Below are 23,027 nucleotides of genomic sequence, written 5' to 3' on the forward strand. Positions count from 1 at the left end.
AATTACAGCTATAGAAGGAGGTTTACTAAATAAGGCACGAAATTCACCAAACTTGAAAGACTGAGGGACCCAGATGATAAGAGAAGAAGTCAGATTTTTCAAAATCAACTTCCAAACCCTCTCAGATAAAATTCTGGGAACAAATTCTAGAACAAAGTTACTGAGAAAAATACCTCCCTAAACTCCAGAGAAAAAGCCCATGACTTCAGCAAAACCCTTCTGTGAAGAAAAGCAACATAATCAAGGAATACAAATCCTTGCCCTTCTCTCATCCTGAATGCGCATGCGAGCCTGTCAATATCAACTACATGGTCACTGAATTTGGTCTTAATAAACATCACTAGGTTTTATCCTTTTTCTTTTCTCTCTCTCCCTTTTGTATTATATTTGCTCCTATATTCAGCTAAATACTGACCAAGACTACCTTGGCTCTCCCATATATTCATTACATATATTATAAAGTTCATGAAATCAAGTTACCGCACCCTCTCTTCATTTTTATGGTCATCACAAATATCTCCTACCTCCCTCAGAGGCTCCTCTTCCTACCCACCCCAACCTCTACCATCATTGGTGATCACTTTAACATATATGGTTATCTTTTCAATTGTCTGGTATCACAAATATTGCTTTCTCCAGGAAGCCTTCTACTATCTTTCCAAGCATAAATATTCTTTCCACCATTCAGACTCTCACATGTCATCTATCCTAGTCTTAGAGCATTTAAAACATTCGGCCTTGTACTTTGGTTCTACGTTTGCATACCTTATTTCCAGTACTCTTGGAAGACAAGGATAATGCCTGGCTTACCTCAGTATTCCCCACAGCAATCAGTCTAGCACTTTGCATATCCTAGCACTTCAGAAAGCTTTATTAACTTGATCAGTATTCCTAGAAGCAAAGATTGTCACAGGAGTAACAGTTTTTGCAGTTGAGGACCTTGAGGCTGGGTTTACTTTGCAAGAACTCTATGACCTCAAAGCCTGATTATGCACAAAGGCATCATATCAACATCTCGCTGTGCTTTTGTTCTTGTTTTAATGATAATTTACCGAGAAGAAGATATTAAAGATGTGGTCAGCACTATTTTCACAGTTCTTAAAGCCTTTTTTGAGTATCTTTAAAAATCTGTATTCGAGTTATAAAGAAGTCCTAGTTGCCACTGCATGGAGAAGAATGGAAGCATTACTTCCCAGGCCAACTTCCCCTCCCCTTTTATTTTCTGTTTTTCCATTCCTACACAAAGAAAGATGTGTAATATCACATTCACCTTTTTCCCAATTTTTAGCTCATCTTTAAACTTAATTTAAAAATTTACTATACCAAAGATAGAGAAGACAATGGGAAATAAATCATAATCAAATTGATGTAAATCAAATCATACGCTGAACAAGTGGTACTCATAAATAAACATGAATAGTTTAAATTAATTACAAAATAAGTATTAAAAAGAAATATTTTCAAAATCACACAAGAGAAATATAGCCAAAAACTTTGTAAAAGGCTTGACATATGTATGATTTGGGGTTTATGCAAATTAGATGCAAAATGTGAAAATGATCAAAGACTTTGCCAAACCTTCCTTCTTCACCCCAGATAAGCACAAACTGGCTGCCTATCTATTTGAGAAAGGAGGCACGGTGGGAAATGTAACCAATAGCCCAGATCCAGCAAGACTCAGCACAGGCAGGTACCACTCACAACTAGGATTAATACTGTCTGCTCCCATGGGCCATGGCTTGACCAAATCTCAGGAGAAGCAATGAGGCTTGTTATGGTACTGTTTCTCCCAAAGTAGTTAAGCTAGTGGACTGGTACCCACTTTTTCCCTTCTACTAATGGAAATTAAAGGATATAGGAGCTTTGAGAATCTTCTAATCCTGCACTGCTAAAACAGCCTGGTGTAGGTGCCTAGAAGTAAAACAAGTTTCCAGTCCTTTTTTCCCCAGACCTACTAAGATCTCTTAAATCAGCATGTAAACAGTGAAGATGCAAATCTCCCTCTGTCCCATCAATAAACACATGACACCTTCCATAGACACATTTCATGGGAGAAAAAGGTGGGAGGCACCTGGCCTTTAGAGATCAGGTTCTCCTCATAAAAGCAGATGTTCAAATGTCAACATCTAAAGATCAGTCCTTGAAAACCCTAAGTCCACTATAAATAGCTACAGATTTGTATCTATTTTTAGTATCACTATTTTTCATAATTACTAGGCAAATGTTCTCAATCCCAAGCACACTGGCTCATAATACTTTTTAAAATAGTCTTTTTACAAAGTGCTTCTGCAGCTGGACTTACTGAAATAGGCATAGCGAGGACATGTTTCTGAAGGGACCAAATCCTAAAGTAAAAGTCTTGAGGCAGGGAAGTCTTAAGGCTGTTTTCTTTATAAGTTTGCAGTTGTCCACAAAGACTTCGTTTGGCCATGCACACTCCAAATCTAAAAAGGGTAAGTTACCTCCAATACTAACCAGATGTGACTATCAGATATTTTAGAAAAAGGTTCTGCTTATGGTTCCCGAGTTGTTAACTTCAAGCTTCCAAGACCCCCTGACCTAACAGTGAAGATTTCCCATTAGATGCCTCAGGAGGCCTAAGAGTGCTCTTGCGTGAGAACAAGGCAGGAGGAAGAGAAACTAGGAGGAAGAGCATCTCCCACCTGTGTTTTTACCAGGCCTTTCCTGAGTTTATCCATTTTACATATTACTTTATTAGATAACCCCTAGTGATTTCATTTGGAGGAAGAATTCCAAATGTTAAAAAATCTTGAAAACTTCTGTCCTAGATAAACTCCCTTGATCATAAAGTCAGCCCACAAGGAAATCACTGAGCTGGATAACCCAAAAGAGCCATCATCACTCAGTTCTTCCACTCCCAACCAGTTTCCTCTGATGCAATCCAGGGGAATTAACAAAGCAATATTGTTCTAGCAAGTCTAGAAAAATCCAGTTTCATTATGTTATGAATACATGACACAAAGCCTACTAACCAAATAACCCTTTATTTTGGCAAATCTGAAGACCACAAAGTATGACTGTGAGCCGCCACTACACACAGGGGAGATTTAATCGTGTTACAGGGCAAATGCCAGGGCTCTATGGAATAAAAAAATCTATTTTCAGCTGGGATTCTCAGCCAGAAGTGTCTTCCCACTCAGAAGTGTGTGAAACGCCTGCCATCACCATGACTCCTGACCACTGAACTCTCACCTCAGAGACACAGAAGCAGAGAGGCAAAGCATGTCAACAGCCTCCAGCCACAGACCACTGGGAGCACATCTGCAGTTGACAAGCTGGGTTTATTACATGTTGCACAGAGCCAGAACACACACCAAAGGGACCTGTGAGCATGTCAGTGAGAGAGCTTTAGAAAGAACCTATTAACACGATTAGGCTTTGGTTGGGTAATTTGGAGGAGGGTCTAGAGAAGCAGGCTTTTTAAAAATTGGATGCTGTCAGAAAACAAGAACAACTCCATGTCTGAATATTGTAACAATTCTCACCTATAAGTGGGTAGACTAGAGCAGGCATAACGCTGCAACTGGTGAAGAATTAGCTGTCACTCGTAAAACGTAATCTTGTGATTCACTTTGTTATAAAGCAGAAACTAACACACCATTGTAAAGCAATTATACTCCAATAAAGATGTTAAAAAAAAAAAAACGTAATCTTGGCAAAGAGTCAGAAAAGGTCATGCTAGACGGGAAGAGATATTGTTCTTTGCCACACTGGGTGAAAATCATTGTCAATTCGTTCATGCAGAACACTTTGATGTTGATTTCAGAAACCCACAGAATAATATTTTAGTTATTACGCATATCTATGTCTAGATCACATTCTAGACCTCGGATCTGGATATATCACTCAAGGCATTTTTCTGTCCTCCTCAATAATGCCCATGTTAAAGGACCTTTCCTGTGATCATTTCATAGAGTTACCTGGAATAAGCAGACTCTACTGACTCTTTCAGTCAAGTTTCTAATGTCTAGAGAGATAAAAACAGCTAAGCATTACTGCTTGCTTTTCAAACTATCTGGGGTGAATAAACAGTTTCCTTTCTCCCCAGTTGGTCTTGGACTGATAATTTTGTAAAATACAAGGAAAACTAATTAGTAGAAAAATAAAATGAAAAAACAAGGCACAAAACACCAGCCCCAACTTTTCTTCTTATTATTAATAGGCCCAACGCAAATATAACTCTGTCAAACTGTCAAAAACGTTTCTTTATATAGTCTCACCTTCCGTATTTATCTTGTCACAAACCTGAGTCTATGGACACATTTTGCATAGTACTGCTTTTTTAACTTAAACTAAAGCATTCTGTTTAATACAAATTAATTCTGTCTCAGAGCACTGCCCATTTCAAACATACACAGTATGCCACAAGGCAGTATTAGCGAAAAAGAGGTAAGGAGTTTCACTCAGGGAGAAGGCCACGCTAAGAACTTTCCAACCTCAGTGAAAAATAAATACATGTAGCTGCTCCCTATGAGCAAGAGATCAAAGGACGCATGTAGAAAAACAGATCACTGGACCCCCATCTACACCAGTCTAAAATGCACCCATCCAGATAGGGCTTCACTGGCATTCTTTTCCATAGCAGGGGACTTAACCTAATGGTTTCTGGGCAGAGATGTTCCCATTGGTATTTTTAAGGCAGGAGTGGCTGTGCTTTCTACTGGGACAACTTGGATTTGATTATAATCCCGGAGCTTCCCAGGGCAATGGCTTTATAGCCCATCAGGTTAATCCTCAGGCATCTATGTTATCTCAGTATCCCTGCTTCCCTTCCTAAGTTCAAGAAGGTCAAACCCAAATCCCTACACAGCAAGCTAAAGGAACAAAAAAGGTTTAGGAATCAGCTAATCAGCCAAATTTATTTATATTCCCATCAATTTTACTTCCTACTTCATGTCTGCTAAGGAGCTTATCCTGTCCAATGCAATTTTAAGAACTTGTCCCCAGCTTAATGAAGTAGCCACTGGTGTTATCACTCTAATGTATTGATCTGCTCTCTATAACCGTGCTTCTCTTCCTGCCATCATCTTTACTCTTCCTCCATAGCTGCTATGAGCTAGACACTCTAGAAGAGGCTTCTGTTTCTGTACACCCACATAGGCAGCACTGCCTGCTGTAGGCTAGACACCACCCTCTTCCTGCATCAAGTGCAAGGCCTGGGCCACTTATGTCTGGTTCGAAATTCTGTCCCCATTCATAAAATCTCTCCAGAAGATACTTCCTTATACCACAGTTTTTTAAGTTAAACATGATTCTAATATGTATGTCTAATATAAACACACACATACATGTATACCAGATATTTTGGCACTTAACATCTGTGGCAAATTTAACATCTTTGAGCTCCATGAGGATGGTAATTGGGATCATTCCTGTCACCATTTCACAATGCTTGGAATAGTGCTTGACCTGTAACTGGCTTCCCAGAAATATCTTTTAATTAATTAATTAATTAATCAATGGATCAAAGAATGGAACAAATGAATACTTGCGGTTTACACTGGTAGAGATGTGCACGCGCACACACACACACACGCTATATCAACATACACATGATGCCAACAGTTAACACCACATCTTAAAAATGAGAAATTAATCCTAATAATTAATGTTCATTCAAACTCCATATCTATTTTCCTCTTCCTTACAGCAACTTGCTATTGCCCCAGATTTCTGTATCTATAATTAGATAATTTGACATGTACAGTAAGAAAATTACTGATTGCTGTCGGGTTTAAAAATCACTATGATAACCCATTAAAATAATTTCCTTGCCTTTTGCCTTCCTTAAACTGATTTTCAAGCTTCAAATCTTCTAGCTCAAGCTTTAATCTTAACCAAGGAGATAAAAAATAATCTTTTTATGCTGTAAAACTTAAAAATAACACTAAATTATATACTCAGTATATTTTACTTAGAAGTACTATAAAACAGTACCTTTTTTTAATAATTTATTTCTTTTTATATCCTGGTAGTGTTGAATCAACCTCTCTTAGTGAATACTTTAAACTTAGTCTTTTTAGAAAGCACTATCTATTATTTTATTCAATGACTTAGTTAATTCAGACCTATTCAATGTTTGTGTGGAATGAGAGGAATTTGAGAGATTCCTTGTGTCTTCAAACCCAAGGGCATGGTCCAGCACTAAATGTGACAGTGTGGTCCTAAACTGACAGAGTCCAACTTGGAGATCTGGACCTGCCACACATGCTCTATTCAGTTTTCCATCCTGACTTCTAAAACCCCACAGAACATCAAGAGGCAGTACAAGACCCCAAAATAAAGCTTACAACCATTAATCCACCAGCCTTGGATAAAAACATATGGTATCATAACTCCTTTGGGTTCTGCTTATGCATAGAGAGGACAGTGGCAGAAGATTCAAGGTATTGTTGGGGGACTAGCCAAGGTAGAAGGAATGCAAGGAATATTTTGAGAACTCCCAGAAGAGAGACAAAACAAAGACAATAGCTCTGAACTCCCAAGAAACAGCAGCCTGGCAACCATAGAAAGAAAAATGGTTGCTCTTTCTGAACAAAGACTTGGAGTCAACTGTGAATGCAAGAGACATAAACATTGACACACTTTTCAAATAACATCTGGAGATACAAAACAAATAAAAATACTTCCCATCTTCACAGCATGTGAAGAAGGATCAGTTACTACTGGCCTCATCCACAAAACTAAAGAGCCATATATGGGTATTCTATTCAAAAATAAAGAAAAAAATGAATCAAAGCCACAATACAGAGAGAACTACATCTCATGTCCATAGAGTAATGCTATTTGAACAAATTCTGACAGAGGAGCTTCTCATTTCCCATTTTAGCATTCTTTGGGAAGCGAAAGAATGCTTTCAAATACTTTCTTTAAGAGGATATCCAACATTTCCACATAAGAAGGGAAATACTATCATTTTGAAGGAATCTACACTTCTTTGGAAAGTTGTCAGAATGATTTTAAATAAATAAGGAAATAAAATCCCCAGTGTTATACAAGTGAACATATAAGCCAAGAATGCTAAAATAGTTGTGTTTGGTTTCTTAGACTAATGTTGTCTTCATGTCAAATTAAGCCAAAGCACACATCTTTGTCAGTAAAATGCTTTCTAATGCTTCTCCCTGAACCTAAAATATAATAGTGAGGTTTTCTTTCCACCTCTACTTTCCAAACCATGCTGAAGCCATGCTGCACTCCCGAACACCTGCAAACACACAGACACAAAAGGCAATGAGTCTTACCAGACCATCACAGTTGCTAATGGCAACAGAGGTTCCCGGAATGTCCATGATGTCACCAACATAAGCACAGTTAGTCTGCAAAGGCTCTGTTTTCCAGATTCTTTCTGAAGCACTTCCTGGTTGATGATCATTAATGCGGTCGGTTATATTCCCAGGCACCAGAGATGCCTCATGCCATTCCACAACAGCGCCAGGAGCTACTAGCTGAGTGTTGGGCTTTAGTCTCAGATGAAAATCTCTTCCAAATGCTGTGATGTTAAAGAACAATTGCTCAGAGTTGGAAGACACGTCCCTCGCTGACCTCTTTTTGTGATTTGCAGAAAGAATATGGGAGAGATAGTGTCCTTCAAAATTTGTGCTGACTGGAGTCACCAGCTCATACTCTCTCTGTCTCTTTATTGGTAAATCTGTGGGGTGAAAAATAGAATTGTAGAACCCTGTATAACAAGAGAACACAGGAGGACATAACATAGGCATCAAGTGTCCACCTCACAAGACCGTACCTCGACTTGCATAATAAATATATTCTTGAACCATCTCATAAGTAGTAAATTCTGAGAATTCAAATCATTTCTCAAACGCATTTAGGTAACTCTGTGTTCAATGAATCATTTTCTTAATTTAAAAAAAAAGTTTACTGCAATGTGAATATTCATCTCATTTATATGTTTGAGAATATGAACAGAATAACTTTCCATAAACTGTATCTGGTGTGCTTATAGTCAACACATACTCCCAGTTAGTTTATAATTGGCATAACTGATAACTGCTACAAACTTTTAACAAAGTTGCTATTACATAGAAAAACCTTTTTCTGATTGTTTTAATTTTTTCCTTGTAAGAATCCTAGAATTTATACTAATCATCATAGCTACTTTGTATTACATCTACCACTGGCCTGTAATTTATACACTGTAGTTTATGGTGTGGTAATTTATACATATCTTTTCCATCATACCAACCCTAACAATCATACTTCACAGGTGAGGAAACTGAGATTCAGGAGGTATGTGTCCAAGGTCAAATAACTGTGAAGCTCAGATATGTCTCCAAGTCATACTCCAAAGCCCACACACTCACTCTGCTACATCATGTTGTATCCCATAAATAACAGAACATTTTCAGCAAATGAGGAGAATGGAGTAAAAAAGAAGAAATAACCATCTATAAACTGAATACACTAGTACTGGTTAGTCAAGAGTAAATGGCATTGTCATTTTGCACCATATTCCTTACATGGGAAAGACACTCATTTGAATATGAATTCAATATTTGGGGTTCACTTTACAACACGCGTGGCCACTTACATGTTAAACTGAATTTCACAATTAGAACTTAATTCCCCAAGTTTAGCCAAATGAGAGTACTGTGTCTGCTGAAATGCAAACATCCTGGGGAAAGATAACACATTAAATCAACCATTTCTCCCTTAATAGAAATGATTTTGAAGACAGAAGGAAATGAGGAGGGCAACAAGGATGAAGAAAGGATGCATGGAAAGGAAAATCTGAGAACATCAAGTTAAAACTTCCCCACCTTCATGATTCTAGCCTAAGACTAGTCCTGGAGTATAATAAAGTACCCTGAAAAAATGATATGATTCACAAATACTGCTCACCTATGGAAACTTCATGCATGTTATCTAACACATTAGCATATGAGGCCCATAAATGAACCTACAACCTATGGTCTTAAAGTATCCTTATAGAATCACTATGTTTTCGTTACTTTCCTGCTTTTTAAATAACTCAAAAAAAAAAAGTGTAAAGTACCAGAAGACAAGTGAAGGTATTTTGCAACTTGGAAATTCCTTGAGTGCCAAGTTTGTTACCATTATGCCCCTTATAATGACCGATGTTATTTAAACAAAATATCCCCCTTTATTAAATGCACAGAGTAAGTAAAATGGTTGTACATATTTACTAAGCAGAGGAGTGAGGGTGGTCATATCACAGAGTAGAGTGAAGCCTGGCTTCCACACTGGGAACAGCAGCAACACAATTCCTGCTTCACAGGCTCTCTATATCACAGTCAAAGGCTTACACCAGGCATTGGGGTGAGCACAGGCACACAGATTCGGTCTCCCTTACAACCAAATCCTTGGCAAATACTTTTGTAAATTTTGGTTTAGAGAAAGAACTTGAAATTTTAGGGAATGAACTCAAGAGTCACAAAAGCAGACTGATAGAGGGGAAAGTTTCCACGGGGATGGATGAATTGGGCTCTTGGAGGTGGACGGACAAAGCCAACCCCAAATTAATTCCTTAAGGATAAGGAACTCCCCATTCAACTCAGTATTTCCAGTATCATCTAATATAAGATTTTGTACCTGCCAGGGTCTCTTATCAGTAGGATTTGTTTACATGTTTAAGTTAGTAATGCAGGTAACTGGGGAACATTTGCTTTATCTATGATGCTCCATGTGCTGACTTACTACCCAAGGCCCATGAGCATCTGGCTGCACCAATAATTCCAGCTGTAACTCTTTCTTTAACCATCGGTTTACTGTGTCAAGGGAAGGAAAAGCGATGCTTCATTTAATGTATGGATTTCTCATCTCCACCGAAGGGAATTCACACAACTGAAGTCTATAAACAATATACTGATGCCTGGATAAGTGACTGGAGAACTAGAAAATTTAGGAAGAATGAAGGGAGTCTCCTCCACACCCAATAGGAGTTTCATGCTTACAGTAAACCCATACACCCTAGATTCTCTGGGATGAGTCCATTTTTCCACTGTCAGACAATGTGTTCTGAACTGTTATTCAAAATAAAGATGGTGCATTTCTATAGAGCTTTGTCTTATCCAATGTTAAATAATAAGCCACTCCTAAAACGTACACATAAGAAACATTTTTGAAATTAAACTCTGAATGAGTCATTTTCCAGTTGGGAATTAATGGAAAAGATACATTTAGCCCCACTGGATGGTAGTTAATGGAATGGACAAAGGAGCTACCCAGTCACCTGCCATTTATTGCAGAATAAATATCAGGCACTCTGCTTTGTGCTTGAGAATATACCTTCTCTAATTCTTACAACAATCACAGTTGGTAGGTATTACTACCCTTCGTTTATAAATGAGAAAGCAGACCTAGAAGGCCTGACACATAGCAAACAAGGAGCCAAAGGAAATTTTCAATTCTGATCATCTCGATGCTGAAGATCACGCTCTCACTCACTGATGGAACATCTTGCTGTCAATTTCTAAGTTAAGATCTGATTTTAAGGAAAACTACCACAAGAATGATGACATCCTGCCTACCTGCAGCCAGCCAACCTATTTTTCCTGTATTGTACCTTCAAAAATTATTGTAGGGCTTCCCTGGTGGTGCAGTGGTTGAGAGTCCGCCTGCCGATGCAGGGGACGCGGGTTCGTGTCCCGGTCCGGGAAGATCCCACATGCCATGGAGTGGCTGGGCCCGTGAGCCATGGCCGCTGAGCCTGAGTGTCCGGAGCCTGTGCTCCACAACAGGTGAGGCCACAACGGTGAGAGGCCCCCGTACCACAAAAAAAAAAAAAAAAAAATTATTTTAAAAGGCTCTTAAATTCTTGGTCTTGGGGAGAAAAATAAAGAGGTGGTGGATAAAGCTCAAAGCTATCAAAAGTATTTAATCTCAGGTTACAATCACATATGCAAACCAACATTAATTTACTGCTTTCAGAAATGACACATTTCACAGGCCCAAATACTTCCACAAAGCAATACAGCCTATGGTCAAGGAAGAGACTACAGTGCCAGAAAGCAGAAAAGTCAACACCTGAACTTGAGCAAGTTCTTTATTTTTTCTTTAGGCTTAGTATCCTCAGTTGTTAACTAGAGGTTAGTAATAGTTCCAACTTCATAAGTTTGATGAGAGGTTTAAATGAGATTATCCAGAGGATTCAGTAAATTTTAACTACTTTAACTTAAATGTAAATTAGTCACTTACTAAAATAGTGCCCAGGCGCAATTTTAAAATATGAAACTATTTTAAATTGTCAGCTGGGGTGGCTGAAGGGCCACAGCAATAGGCATGTAAAGGTTTGTGTGAGCCGTAAGTTCCACAAGCACAGAAAGCTGGGGCCACTGTAAAGCCACACTGTGGTCACTAATTACCCAAGCATAACTCAGAAGCAGTGAATTTTGCACAACCCACTGGCACCTGTGCCTGTCTGGTCCATTCCCACCTCCCCCCACCGACCCCGGTAGTATGGATGAACTGTCTGCGGTTCTGTCTTACCTAAGAGAAAAGCCTCCGTTCATGTACACATCCTAGCCCCTCTTGCCTTTGCAAAACGGCTTCAGCAATTGCCCTCAGTTTCTTTCCTCATCAATTTTCCCATCACTAGATCATTCCCACCAGTAAATTAATAAGCTGCCATATTTTCCATCTTTGACAAAAAACTTTCTTGATGCCACATCTGCCTCTAGCTAAGTTCCCATTATTTCACTGCCCTTTATAGCAAAACACTTTTTAAAAATTGAGTATATTAGATATCTCCAATTCCTCTCTTCCCACGCTTGTTCTTTCTTGAACCCACTCCAATCACGCTCTTGTCAAGGTCACTAGTAACCCCATGTTGCTGACACCAATGGTCGAGACTCCATCTTCTTACTTGCCCTATTAGCAGCATCTGACTCTATTTCTCTTTCCTTCTTAAAATACTTCCTTTCTTTAGCTTCTAGACACCATTCTCTTCTGGTTCTCCTCTTCTCCTCAGTGGTCTCCCCTTCCCATTCTCCCTCCTCACGTTCCTTTATTCTCATGAACTGAACACACTGCAGTGTTGCATGACCTGGTCCCAGACTCTCCTCTTCTGCATCTACCCTCCCAGGATGAGGTGAACTCATCTTGTCTCCTGACTTTGAATACCTTCACCATCATACATCTCCAGCCCAGGCTTCCTCCATAAGATCTTCCCTCGTCTAGTCAATTGCCACTGGATCCTCTCCCTGTGGATATTCACTAGGTACCTCAGCACTTCCAAAAGTAAACTTCCTACCTTCCTGCTTCCAAACCTGCACCTCCTTGCCCCTGTCAGTAAATGGCAACGCTATCCTCCCAGTTACTCAGACCAAAAACTTGACTAAACCATCCTTAATTCTTCTCACACCACACACCAAATCTTTTAACGAATTCTACTGACCCTATCTTCAAAATATCTCCAGACTCTGACCACTGCTCACCACCTCCCCTGCTGCTACCCTAGTCCAAACCACCACCTTCCCCTTCACAGGTTATCCTTAAAACAGAGCCAATGACAGATCATGTCTTCTCAAAACCCATCCCACTCAGAGAAAAATGGCTCACAAGGGCCAGCACTGGGAATTCTCACATTTCAAGGTCATTGTGCTCACCATTTCCTCTGCCATAGTGTCTTCCCCCTGACAGCTGCGTGGCTCACCCCTCCATTCCTTCAGGTGTTTGCTTAAACTTGACCCTCGCATTCAGGTCTTTCCTGCCCCCCCATAACTGTCTCATTACTATCTCCCTTCTGCATTTTACTTCCACAAAACTTGTCACCATCTCACATACTCTAAATCTTATTTATATGTTTATTTGTTCATTGTTTCTTTATACCTACTAGCATATCCCTTCACCAGGGCAGGGATTTTTATCTTTTCTCTTCACTATAGTTCTCCAGTGCCAGAAACTGACTCTGAAGCCACTCAGTAAATATATGTGAATTAATGAATGAGAGCAGTTTAGCCTGAGGGAGTATCTAAAATTAGAATGCATCTTCTTTTCCCCAAATAGTAATTTACCATCAAGCGATGGATGACAGCAAACCACACAAGTTGTCATACACCTCTATTGCCCGAATTTGCTTGCAAACGTTGGGTGTATTTCTCACCATTCCTGCTGGCCTTTAAATCAAACATTTCATAGTATCCCAAACTTACATTTTAAGCTACTAAGGACAACGACAAACATGGATCTAACCACTGAAACAGACCTCCAGGAATGCAGACACAGAGCCCCTGTGCTTAGGAACCAGAGGCAGGAGATTAGGCCCCACTCTGCATCCCTCTAGATAGTCACAGAATTATAACTCTACAGGTCAAAGATGAACAAGACCTTGAAAGATCATCTCTTCCTTGCCTCTTTCTTACAATTAACACATCTCAAGTAGAAGACGTCATGTTTTCTTAAGTTAGAGGTGCAGTACCTTTCACCTACTCCCGCCTTCTGGGAGGAGAGATTTTTCTCTGAGTATTTAGGCCTCTCCGTCCCCCTTAACTCACCCTTCCCCAGTGAAGAAGCATGACGGATGTGATTAGCAAGTCTGGGAAAAATAAGCGGTTTGCAAAGCTCAGCACTCCCTCATCATCATTCCTGGCCTGGGAACGATCCTGATAAGGACGCCGTTCTCTTCTACCTCCCCAGCAGCAGGCTCTGTCTCAGCCCAGTGGACCTGACACACACTGGCTGGGGTGCCCGGTCCGCCAGCCCACTGCCTGCCCAGGTGAGAGCCTTGTGCTTCTCCCCAGCCTCTTTTGTAAGAGATATTTTCACTATGTCTTTAGATTTTCTATTTCTCAACGTGTTCAGAACCCAGGCAGGTCAGCGGGGTATGTTTAATTGAGGACCTCCTCAAAAGCTTGAACTACCTATAAGAAAAAGTACTGTCACATCTTCGCTGTCAGTCTAATGATAACATTAACAATTCTCCTGGTCAGGGAATTCTTTCATATCTAAATTCCTCATTCTAGAGTTTAACATAATGACTTCTCCCTTCTTGCACTGCATGAAAAAAACCACCTTCTTGTGTATCTGTGCATGTGTGTATGTGTGATATGTATGTACTTCTTTTCACACACAAACACACAAATAGTGCACACAACTTACATCAAAGGATTTAAGGACCCAATGTTCTGTGCTTCCATATACTTAAAGACCTTTGAGCTAGTCAGACTTTCTGTTTTAATGTCAGCCATGTTAGACTTTTCTAATAGTTTCCAAATTTTACTCATTTCTGAGGCTTTGGACCATTTACACATGTCTGTGTTTTAGCATGATACTTACACATAACAGACCCTCAGTAAATACAGGTTAAAGAAAAAGAAAAGTTGCCTCAAACTGAAAGCTGAATGGGTCAGTTTCACTGTGCTGAGAAGAAGGTGTCATACCCTCTCTTCACCCTTAAAATATCTACACCAAACTTCTCATTTTCACCTGAGTATTCATCTTGTCTTCCTGACTTCACTATTTCTGTTCATGATGCGCTGATTCTCCCAAACTCCCACGCTAAAAAAAACTGACTTCATTTCAACTTTTTCCCCACTTTATATCATTCAAGTCCTACTGATCTCACCTTAAAATCTCTCTCAAATTAATCCCCTTTCTTCCAATCACCTTCAAGTTCTCATCACCTCACACTGAAAAGCTGCAAGTACCAAGTCCAAATGCCCCACATATAATTTCTCACTACCAAATGCCGTATACATTGTATCAGAATATTTTCTAAATTACTGCCAGAAAAATTGTTTTGAAGTCTTATGTCTAATATGCCTAGGTTCTACCACTCACTACCTTTGTGATTCTGGTCACTTAAGACTTTTTATGTCAGTACCCACCTGAAAAAATTAGGGCAACAGTATTTAGTTCATAGACTTGTAAAAATTAAACGGCCTAATCCAAAGTGCTTAACACAGTATCCAGCACATAGTAAGTGCTCAATAAATGTTAGGTATTAATATTACCCTGTTATTCTTTATGAAGAGTTTCAACTGGCTCATCATTACTTTAGGATAAAATAAATTCAGAAAATTGATATCTGTATTTCCATGTCAGACCTGAAAATTGCTTGAAAGACCATCTACTAATCAATTCCCCTCACTTCACACATAAGAAACTAAACTCAAAGTTAGGTAATTTAACCCAAATCAAAACTTAACTTTATCATTTAAGGCCCTCTGCATTCTGTCCCTAATTTCTTTTCAACATCATCTCCCATATAACCTAAAGAAACATTCTAATGTGCTCACTAGCTTAATCACTCCTGCCTTTAGAGCCCTACTCTATTGCATCAACCGGGGGAGAGGTCTGTTGCTTTCTCTCCATGTATGCAAATCTAACCCGGCCCTCACGGCCTTTCCCAAGCCCCATCTTCTCCATGAAACCTGCCCTGTTAAACTGCCTAAAGTACAGACCTAAGGGTCTAAACTTCCTAGCTCTGACTGTCGTGCACTGCCTGCATAACAGTTATAAAAATCCCTTTGGGTGAAAAATTATATGTTTATGTCTTGTCCTTTCAGAGATTTTAAAGGACAGAGGTGTGTTCTTAAATGTGTTTAAATGTCCCCAGTGTACATCAGTCTTTGGGGAAAAGAGAAATTAATGGCTATTTTTGGAAGTGGGGATTCTTGGGAAGGAGTGCTGTCACAGCATCACCCTGTAGCCCAGGCTTTGGGATCATCTATACTCCTTCACGCATTCAGCCACATATGCTCACAACGGAGGACAGGCAGGTTGGTATCCTTCTAAGTATGTTGTAGAACGCTACACAAATGTTTCCTAGAAGAGACTAGATGTCCCCAGCACATTACAAAGACCACACTCTAGAACAGCAAGAGAAGAGAAGTCTTCAGTAGTACAATCAACATTGCTAGGACCTAAAATGGCTGCAGTACAAAGTCTCATATATCACGGCAATTTTTAGCTGATCTAATTAAGACCAAATCTACCCCAGGCACACAGAATATTGGAATACTTGTGATTGATGCAATGTGGCTCTAATTTCCAAGCAAAGAAGGGGGTGGGGTATGATGGTTGAATACTAAAGGTCTGGAGTCAAAAAGCACTGCATTTGAAGGCTGGTTTCAATCTCATGTGCTCTTTGGCACATGAGCTTGAAATTATGAAAATTAAGGCTCAGACAGGTTACCTGTAAAATAGGAAGAAGAGATAAGGCACATAAAGGGCTTAGTCCATCTAATAACATTTCAATAAATGAAAAATTAGCTGGTGTTATTATCACCATCACCATCATCATCTAGCTAGAGCTGTACACGAAGGAAGTCAATATCAGATTCCTTCCGTGTCCCAGCACCCCTCAAGCCTCTCCCCATTTCAGTCTCACACAAATATAGTGTTTCTAGTGGTTAGAAGGGATCTTAAGCTCCATGTCAACAAATGGCCTGAAGTCTAGACTGGCTGTAACAACCCATGCTCCATTACCCAACCCAGAGACTGGGAATCTCTCCCGAGAATTGGCTGATTGCTCTACACTAGAGGCAGTCACACAGGCAATTTCCTTTATCAGGTATAAATTCTCAGTATGCAACAATCTGGCCACAAGAATGAAATCAAATAAGCATTTTCAAGATCTGCTAAAGAAGCAGCTCCAACAACAACATTTCCAAATCCTGAGCCAAGGGTAAGAGAATGACTTTCATCAGAAATGACAGGAGCCAGCTGCTCCAGGAAAGATGTGAGTGGGGTGAAGAGTGGACGTTAAAAAGGACATCACATGCCAAAGGGCTCACCAAAGCTGTAAACGCTAACGGAGAAGGGGACACATCTTCTCTCAAAGGCAATTAAAAATTAATTTTGACACATGCTGAAATTCTGAATGCAGCCAAATTCCTTTTTCCTCACTTCATCTCCTCTAGGCTCTTATCGCCACAAGGCAGAGAAACACTTTGATGTCTTTTATTTTAGTTGCAAACCTATTTTCACAGCCATTTGGGGGGTGGAGGGGGGAGGTGCTTTGCTTTTACTCATTATTAAGAAAGAACAAATAGTTGTGAACTTTAAAATTCTTCTCATTTTTTTAATCTGGCTTTTTCATAAATATTTGTTGCAATTGCACAATGTTTATGTTCAAGAGAGTCATTTAGGAAAGAACAGCACATTCTTCAGCATTCCAGGACATGAAATCAGGTAAGAGGAGATCTTTTAAGAAAACTGTTTTAAAGAAAAATATCCAAGTATTTTCTTTGTTTGCATCTTAAAATGATCAAATAATCAATAACAGGATAACAAGTAGAGATTTATTTTTTTTAAGTGAGGCCCAAATGCCAAACACTTAACATTCCAATCTTAGTTTTTAAAGAAGCACTTCCACTGGTTATATTTATCATCATTGGACATTTTACAGACTCAAGAGCAATATTAGACATTCTAAAAATTAATATTTCTCATACGTCTTACAATTTTTTGATGGATAATACTTTTGAAGACTAATATTGAGTCTAGAATTTAAAGCCAGGAAAATTAGCATTTGTCCCTAGGGCCAAAGGCTGGGGAAAATATGACAGATAAGAAATGCGGATAGTAGCTTTAAAGGTTTTCCCTGAAACTTTACTTGTGGTAATTATATTTTCCAAATCTAAAATAGTCTGGCTTATGGTTTGACAAAAAGTATGAGAAACCAGGACAGTCCACTAGGCTGCTGCTTTAGTTTCCTATTGCTGCTGTAACAAACTGCCACAAACCTGGCGACCTGAAACAACATGAATACGTTATCCTACAGTTCTGGAGGTCAAAAGTCTGAAATAGGTTGCACAGGGCTGAAAGCAAGGTGTCAGCAGGCTGCACTTCTTTTGGAAGCACTAGGAACGATCTGCTTCCTTGCCTTTTTCAACGTCCAGAGGCTACCTGCGTTCGCTGGCTCAAGGTTCCCTCCTTCCATCTTCAAAGCCAGCAACATCAAACCAAGTCTTTTTCACCTCCCCCTTCCATCTATAAGGACTTTCCAACAGGTAATCCAGGATAATCTCCCTATTTTAAGGTCAACTGATTAGCAACCTTAATTCCACCTGAAGACTTAATTTCTCTTTGCCATGTCATGTATTTACAAGTTCCAGGGATTCAAACACAGACATCTTGGGGGTCCACTCCTCTGCCTGCCACAGCCAACAGCTCCCATCAATGTGGCGGAAGTCCTCACAGCTGTGACGTTACTGCACACGTGTGCCGCCCAGCATCCGTCCCTCCTTGTCCTTTAACTGAACCCCAGTTTTCCCTCAGGTTAACCATCTCACACTCCACTCTCAGTCCCTGTCAGTCAAGAGTGAAACACCTCAATCCAGGCTAATCAGAGCACTGCATCACTGAGCACAGTTCATGGTTTGAGAATAAGCTTATGACTCAAGCCAGGTAGCCAATAAATGCCCTACCAGGAGCTATTAACTGGAGCAGCCAGAACAGAAGTGTTCTGTCTAGTGGGGTAATGATAGCCTAGAGTTGCTGGTGACAGTCTTTGCCACAACTTGGATAGTCACGATCTTATGCTACTAGAGAAATAAAGCCAACCCAGAGGAATAGTAAGAGAGAAACAAAGAGGGAAGAAAGGGAGAGAAGGAGGAAAGAAAGGTGGGAGGGAAAAGAGGAGGGAGGGACAGAGAGGGGAAGGAGGAAGAGGGGAGAGAGAGATTGATTCCTGACATTATTTGAGCCCTAGATCCAGCTATACCTGACTTTGATTACCTGATCAATTTTGTCTTCCTTAACCACTGTCAACTGGGTTCCTGTTATTTGCATCCAAAGGAGTCACGATTAATACAGGAACATTCTCTCAATGAAATGGAAAGAAGGAATTTCAATAAATAAGATGAAAAGAAAAGAAAGAATTATGTCCAGTATACACAAAATATAGTTGGTGTGGAATAACTTTTTGCACTATTCCTTACTCAACTCCTCCCTCTACTGCTATATTCCAATGAATTAAGCAACACTACATTGAGATACCAACATGAAGATAATACATGAAAATAGAACTCTTTAAAGAGCTGTCACATGGTGAGCTGAGTGGCTGGATAGTGTACAAGTCCATGACACACTAAATTAAGGTGACTGAAAAGCCACAGTGGCAGGCAGACCTATCAGAAATGTATGGACTAGAATGAGGCAGCTCTCCTTGAGTAAAAGTGTTTTTTAAAAGCACAAAACTGGGCTTCCCTGGTGGCACAGTGTTCAGAATCTGCCTGCCAATGCAGGGGACACGGGTTCAAGCCCTGGTCCGGGAAGATCCCACATGCCACGGAGCAACTAAGCCCGTGCGCCACAACTACTGAGCCTGCGCTCTAGACCCCGCAAGCCACAACTACTGAAGCCCACGCGCCTAGAGCCTGTAGTCCACAACAAGAGAAGCCACCGCAATGAAGAGTAGCCTCCACTAGCCGCAACCAGGGAAAAGCCTATGCGCAGCAATGAAGACCCAATGCAGCCAGAAACAATAAATAAATTAAATAAAATAATAAATAAATTTTAAAAGCACAAGACTAAGACACACTAATAATAATACCTATTATTCTAGCTTGCTTACCATGTGCCAGCATTTTATGAATCCTTTAAAACTCTGTGAAGTAAGTAAGAGTAGTATGTCTATGTCACATACAAGACAATGAAGCTTTGAGAGGTTAAGGTCATCAACTAGAAAGTGTTGCAGTCAGGATTTTAAACCACACGGTAAACAGAGTCTGTGCCCCTGACCATTTGATGGAGGAGAGGCAATGAATATTAATAGTTCCTCTAATGCATACACTGGTTAGCTTTTAGATTAAGGAATGGACTCTACATGTAAAAAAGAGAGGTCTTTACATATAAAAGAAAGAGAACACAAATTCATATGAATAATTATTTCAACCATTCTTTTTATTTGTGTGCATTAGTACATATAAAAATATATGTACTAAATATGAAGAAAAATTGTAGGAAATGTGATTATCTAAATATTTGAAGATTCATATGTTTAATCCTACTTTACTTTCTACAAGTTTCCTAAATACTATTTTTGTTTTATCAGTCACTTCAAGAACAAGACACGCTGTTTCATGCTGCTCACAATTTGTTCTAAATTCCATAAAGATTCATCATGCTGAATTTGTGGCACTCATTTTATAAACAAGAGACTGACATTTTACCACAAAATCTCTTCTAGGGATTTATAGTTAGTCAGCAAAGTCACGTAAATGCATTCGGAAAATTAGGATGGATGAATTACATGTGGGAACAGAGATTCCTAAGCTAGGAAACTTTTCCCACGCTTTACTATCCATTCTAAAGAATACACAACTCTCAAATTCTGTTCTATGAGGTGGACAAATCTTCTTAGGGTACTGATAAAATTACAAAATATTTTTATAATACAATGGTTCATACTTTGAGGTACGTGGTAACTAGAAAATGATTAATTCATTGCATCTTTCAGAGATTGCATAACCAAATATTTAAAAATTATGTTCAAATGTCAAGAAGAGCAGAACCAAACCTAATTTAAAATTAAAATATTTTAAATCAACACTTTCCTATATATTGCTACTGGGAATTCACGTCCTACAAACATCTTCAAAAGTCATGCATTTGTCAAAATGTATCACGTTAATTTGGTTTTACTCAGTAATCAACTTCTAGGGCGCTCTCCTAAAGGAATCATTGGAAAAATGGGCAACAACCTATATACAACACTGTGTGGCAATGTTCACTATCATGAGAAAATGGATACCATTAGGGAAATTATTACATAAAATAAGGATTATTAGTATATGATGGGATGAAAATGATGTTTATGAGGAGTTTGTAATGATATGGAAAATTACATTAAAATATTAAACCAAACAAAATCAGGTATCCAATAAAAACCCCATAATCTGTGTATTAAAAGAAGACTGAATAAGAATATGCTAAATTATAACAAAAGTTTGATATTTGGGATGATTGTCAAAAATCTGGGGGATACAGAAATAGAAGATAACTATAAAAGGCACATGTAAAGCATCTATAATCAGAACAAAAACTGATTAATTAAAAAGACTAACTCAACAATTTATAATAGAAGTAGCACAGCTTAGAAGTAAAAGCTGATTTCTATTAGAGGAACTCTGAGGAAAGCGTTCTCAAAATTCTGGTAATAACAATCCTCTTTGAGGAAGCAGTAGGGTTCCATTTAAGTCTTCACTGTCAATAGATCCAGTCCAAGCAGTATAACCAAACTCTTTATATTGAAACTACTCATGATTTTAGCAGGCAATTTGGAATTGTCCCTAATGGATTTCCAAGGTAATCTTGGTTGGCTACCCATAAGCAAAGAATGCTTAAAGATAATCGTCCTGGAAACAGAGATGACCTTAAAGATTTCTTAACATTTCTGAGCAATATTATGATTATTTGGTACAATGAAAAAAGAAAACAGTGAAAGTATGGGGAAGGAATAGTTCAGCTAACCAGCAGTAAGTTGCTGGTGATAGGTAACATGCTGCATTTAATAACATCTTCATCTAAGAAGCTTAAAGCATTTAACTTTAATCATTATGATGCTCTATGGAGAGGTGGGAGCTAAATCAGTAAAGTCAAGTGTATGATCTTTAGTGCCAGGGAAGAACAATGGCTTAGGTGGCTGAAATTCTAAATTTTACAAGGGATCCCTTTAAACTTGCTTTAGACCACATCTTTTAGTATTGCTGTTGGCGAACCGGATTGACAGATTTCAATCTTAGCTTATCTTATTTCCACTGATGCCAGCAACATGGCAACTTATCCCAAACAGACTTTAGAGCAAAATTAGTGAACATTCCAAACCTGCACATAATTCTATTCAATTTGACAAATACTTATTGAGCACAAACACAAAAGCATAAAAAACTGATAAGCCTAAGTCCCTGGCTTTGTGGGGTGAAACAGGAAGTCACAAGGAGTCTTGATAACATTGAATAATTAACTGTATAGCCACTGTCACCATCCTCATTTTCCTGGGGACCAATTAAACCTGGACAGGAGCACAGAAGAAGAGCATTTTAGGAATATCAGAACACAGCCAAATCCCAGTAAGATAATAACCTGCTTACTAGATCTATGCACTGAATAACAAATATTTGAGAGCCCACAAGGTACCAAGCTCTGTTTTATGTACAGGGGATACAGCAGTCATCAAGACAAAGTCTTTCCTCTCTCAAGGGCTATGCTAGTGGAAACACTTATTCTATACCAAGGAGAAGGTACAGTGACACACTACACCTTGAAAACCAAACAAGTACCTGAAAATGATGAAAAATTATTTCTCAGGAAACCAGATATTTGAGAGGACAAATTAGCAACTTTATTTGGTTAAGAATAAAATGCAATGAAATTTGAAACTGGGAAACAGAAATAGGGCAGAGAAAGATGGATATGCCCCAATTCTAAGAGCGGGGGTGGGAGAGGGAAGACAGCTGAACACCAAAGCCTTAACAATGATTTTTCCTCTGATAACACTCAAGTAATCTCAAAGGCGTGGCTTATGAAACAAAAGGACTCAGAGAATTCTTTTTTGGATTCTCCAATTTCTACAGAACTATGATTATTTCCTAAGCCACATGTGTCACAGAGTAAACCTCCTTACCCAATCAGGCCAGCCAGCCAGCTACCCACAATTACCCTAGGCATCCTACCAAGGCCATATTCTGAGTCAGAAATGAAAGAGCTCCCTGATATGTCACAGAAGTAGTCTACCAATCTCATGAAACACATTTACACATATATACACATTACATACACATTCACATGTGCACCTATATGTATGTATGCATGCATGTATACATGTGCATATGTGTGGGTATATGTATGTATGGGTGTATGTATATACTGTGTATACATGTATGCATGGGTGTATGTATGTATACATGGGTGTAGATAGGTAGGTAGGTAGATAGCTCCTCTCTGATTGACAAGGGAGCAGAGAATTAGGTGACAGTTCAAAACCTATTTGCCCGTTTTCCCAAGAGTCACACACCAAGAGGACATTTTTCCACTGGGTGGAGAAAAAAGCAAAGAAGTCACATCCCGTACTACAGACTTCA

General features: G+C 39.2%; 1 protein-coding gene across 1 annotated transcript in view; it reads right to left on the reverse strand.

Annotated features, from left to right (window-relative positions):
* The window catches only part of ADAMTS3 (ADAM metallopeptidase with thrombospondin type 1 motif 3), a 291,139-nt gene that overhangs the window by 262,788 nt on the left and 5,324 nt on the right, over positions 1-23,027 (reverse strand). The window contains exon 3 of the mRNA XM_030877826.3: positions 7,263-7,669. Within this exon, the coding sequence (XP_030733686.1) occupies positions 7,263-7,669 (407 nt within the window). The remainder of the gene's footprint in view (positions 1-7,262; positions 7,670-23,027) is intronic.

The sequence above is a fragment of the Globicephala melas genome, chromosome 5, assembly GCF_963455315.2.
Source record: "Globicephala melas chromosome 5, mGloMel1.2, whole genome shotgun sequence".
NCBI lineage: Eukaryota > Metazoa > Chordata > Mammalia > Artiodactyla > Delphinidae > Globicephala > Globicephala melas.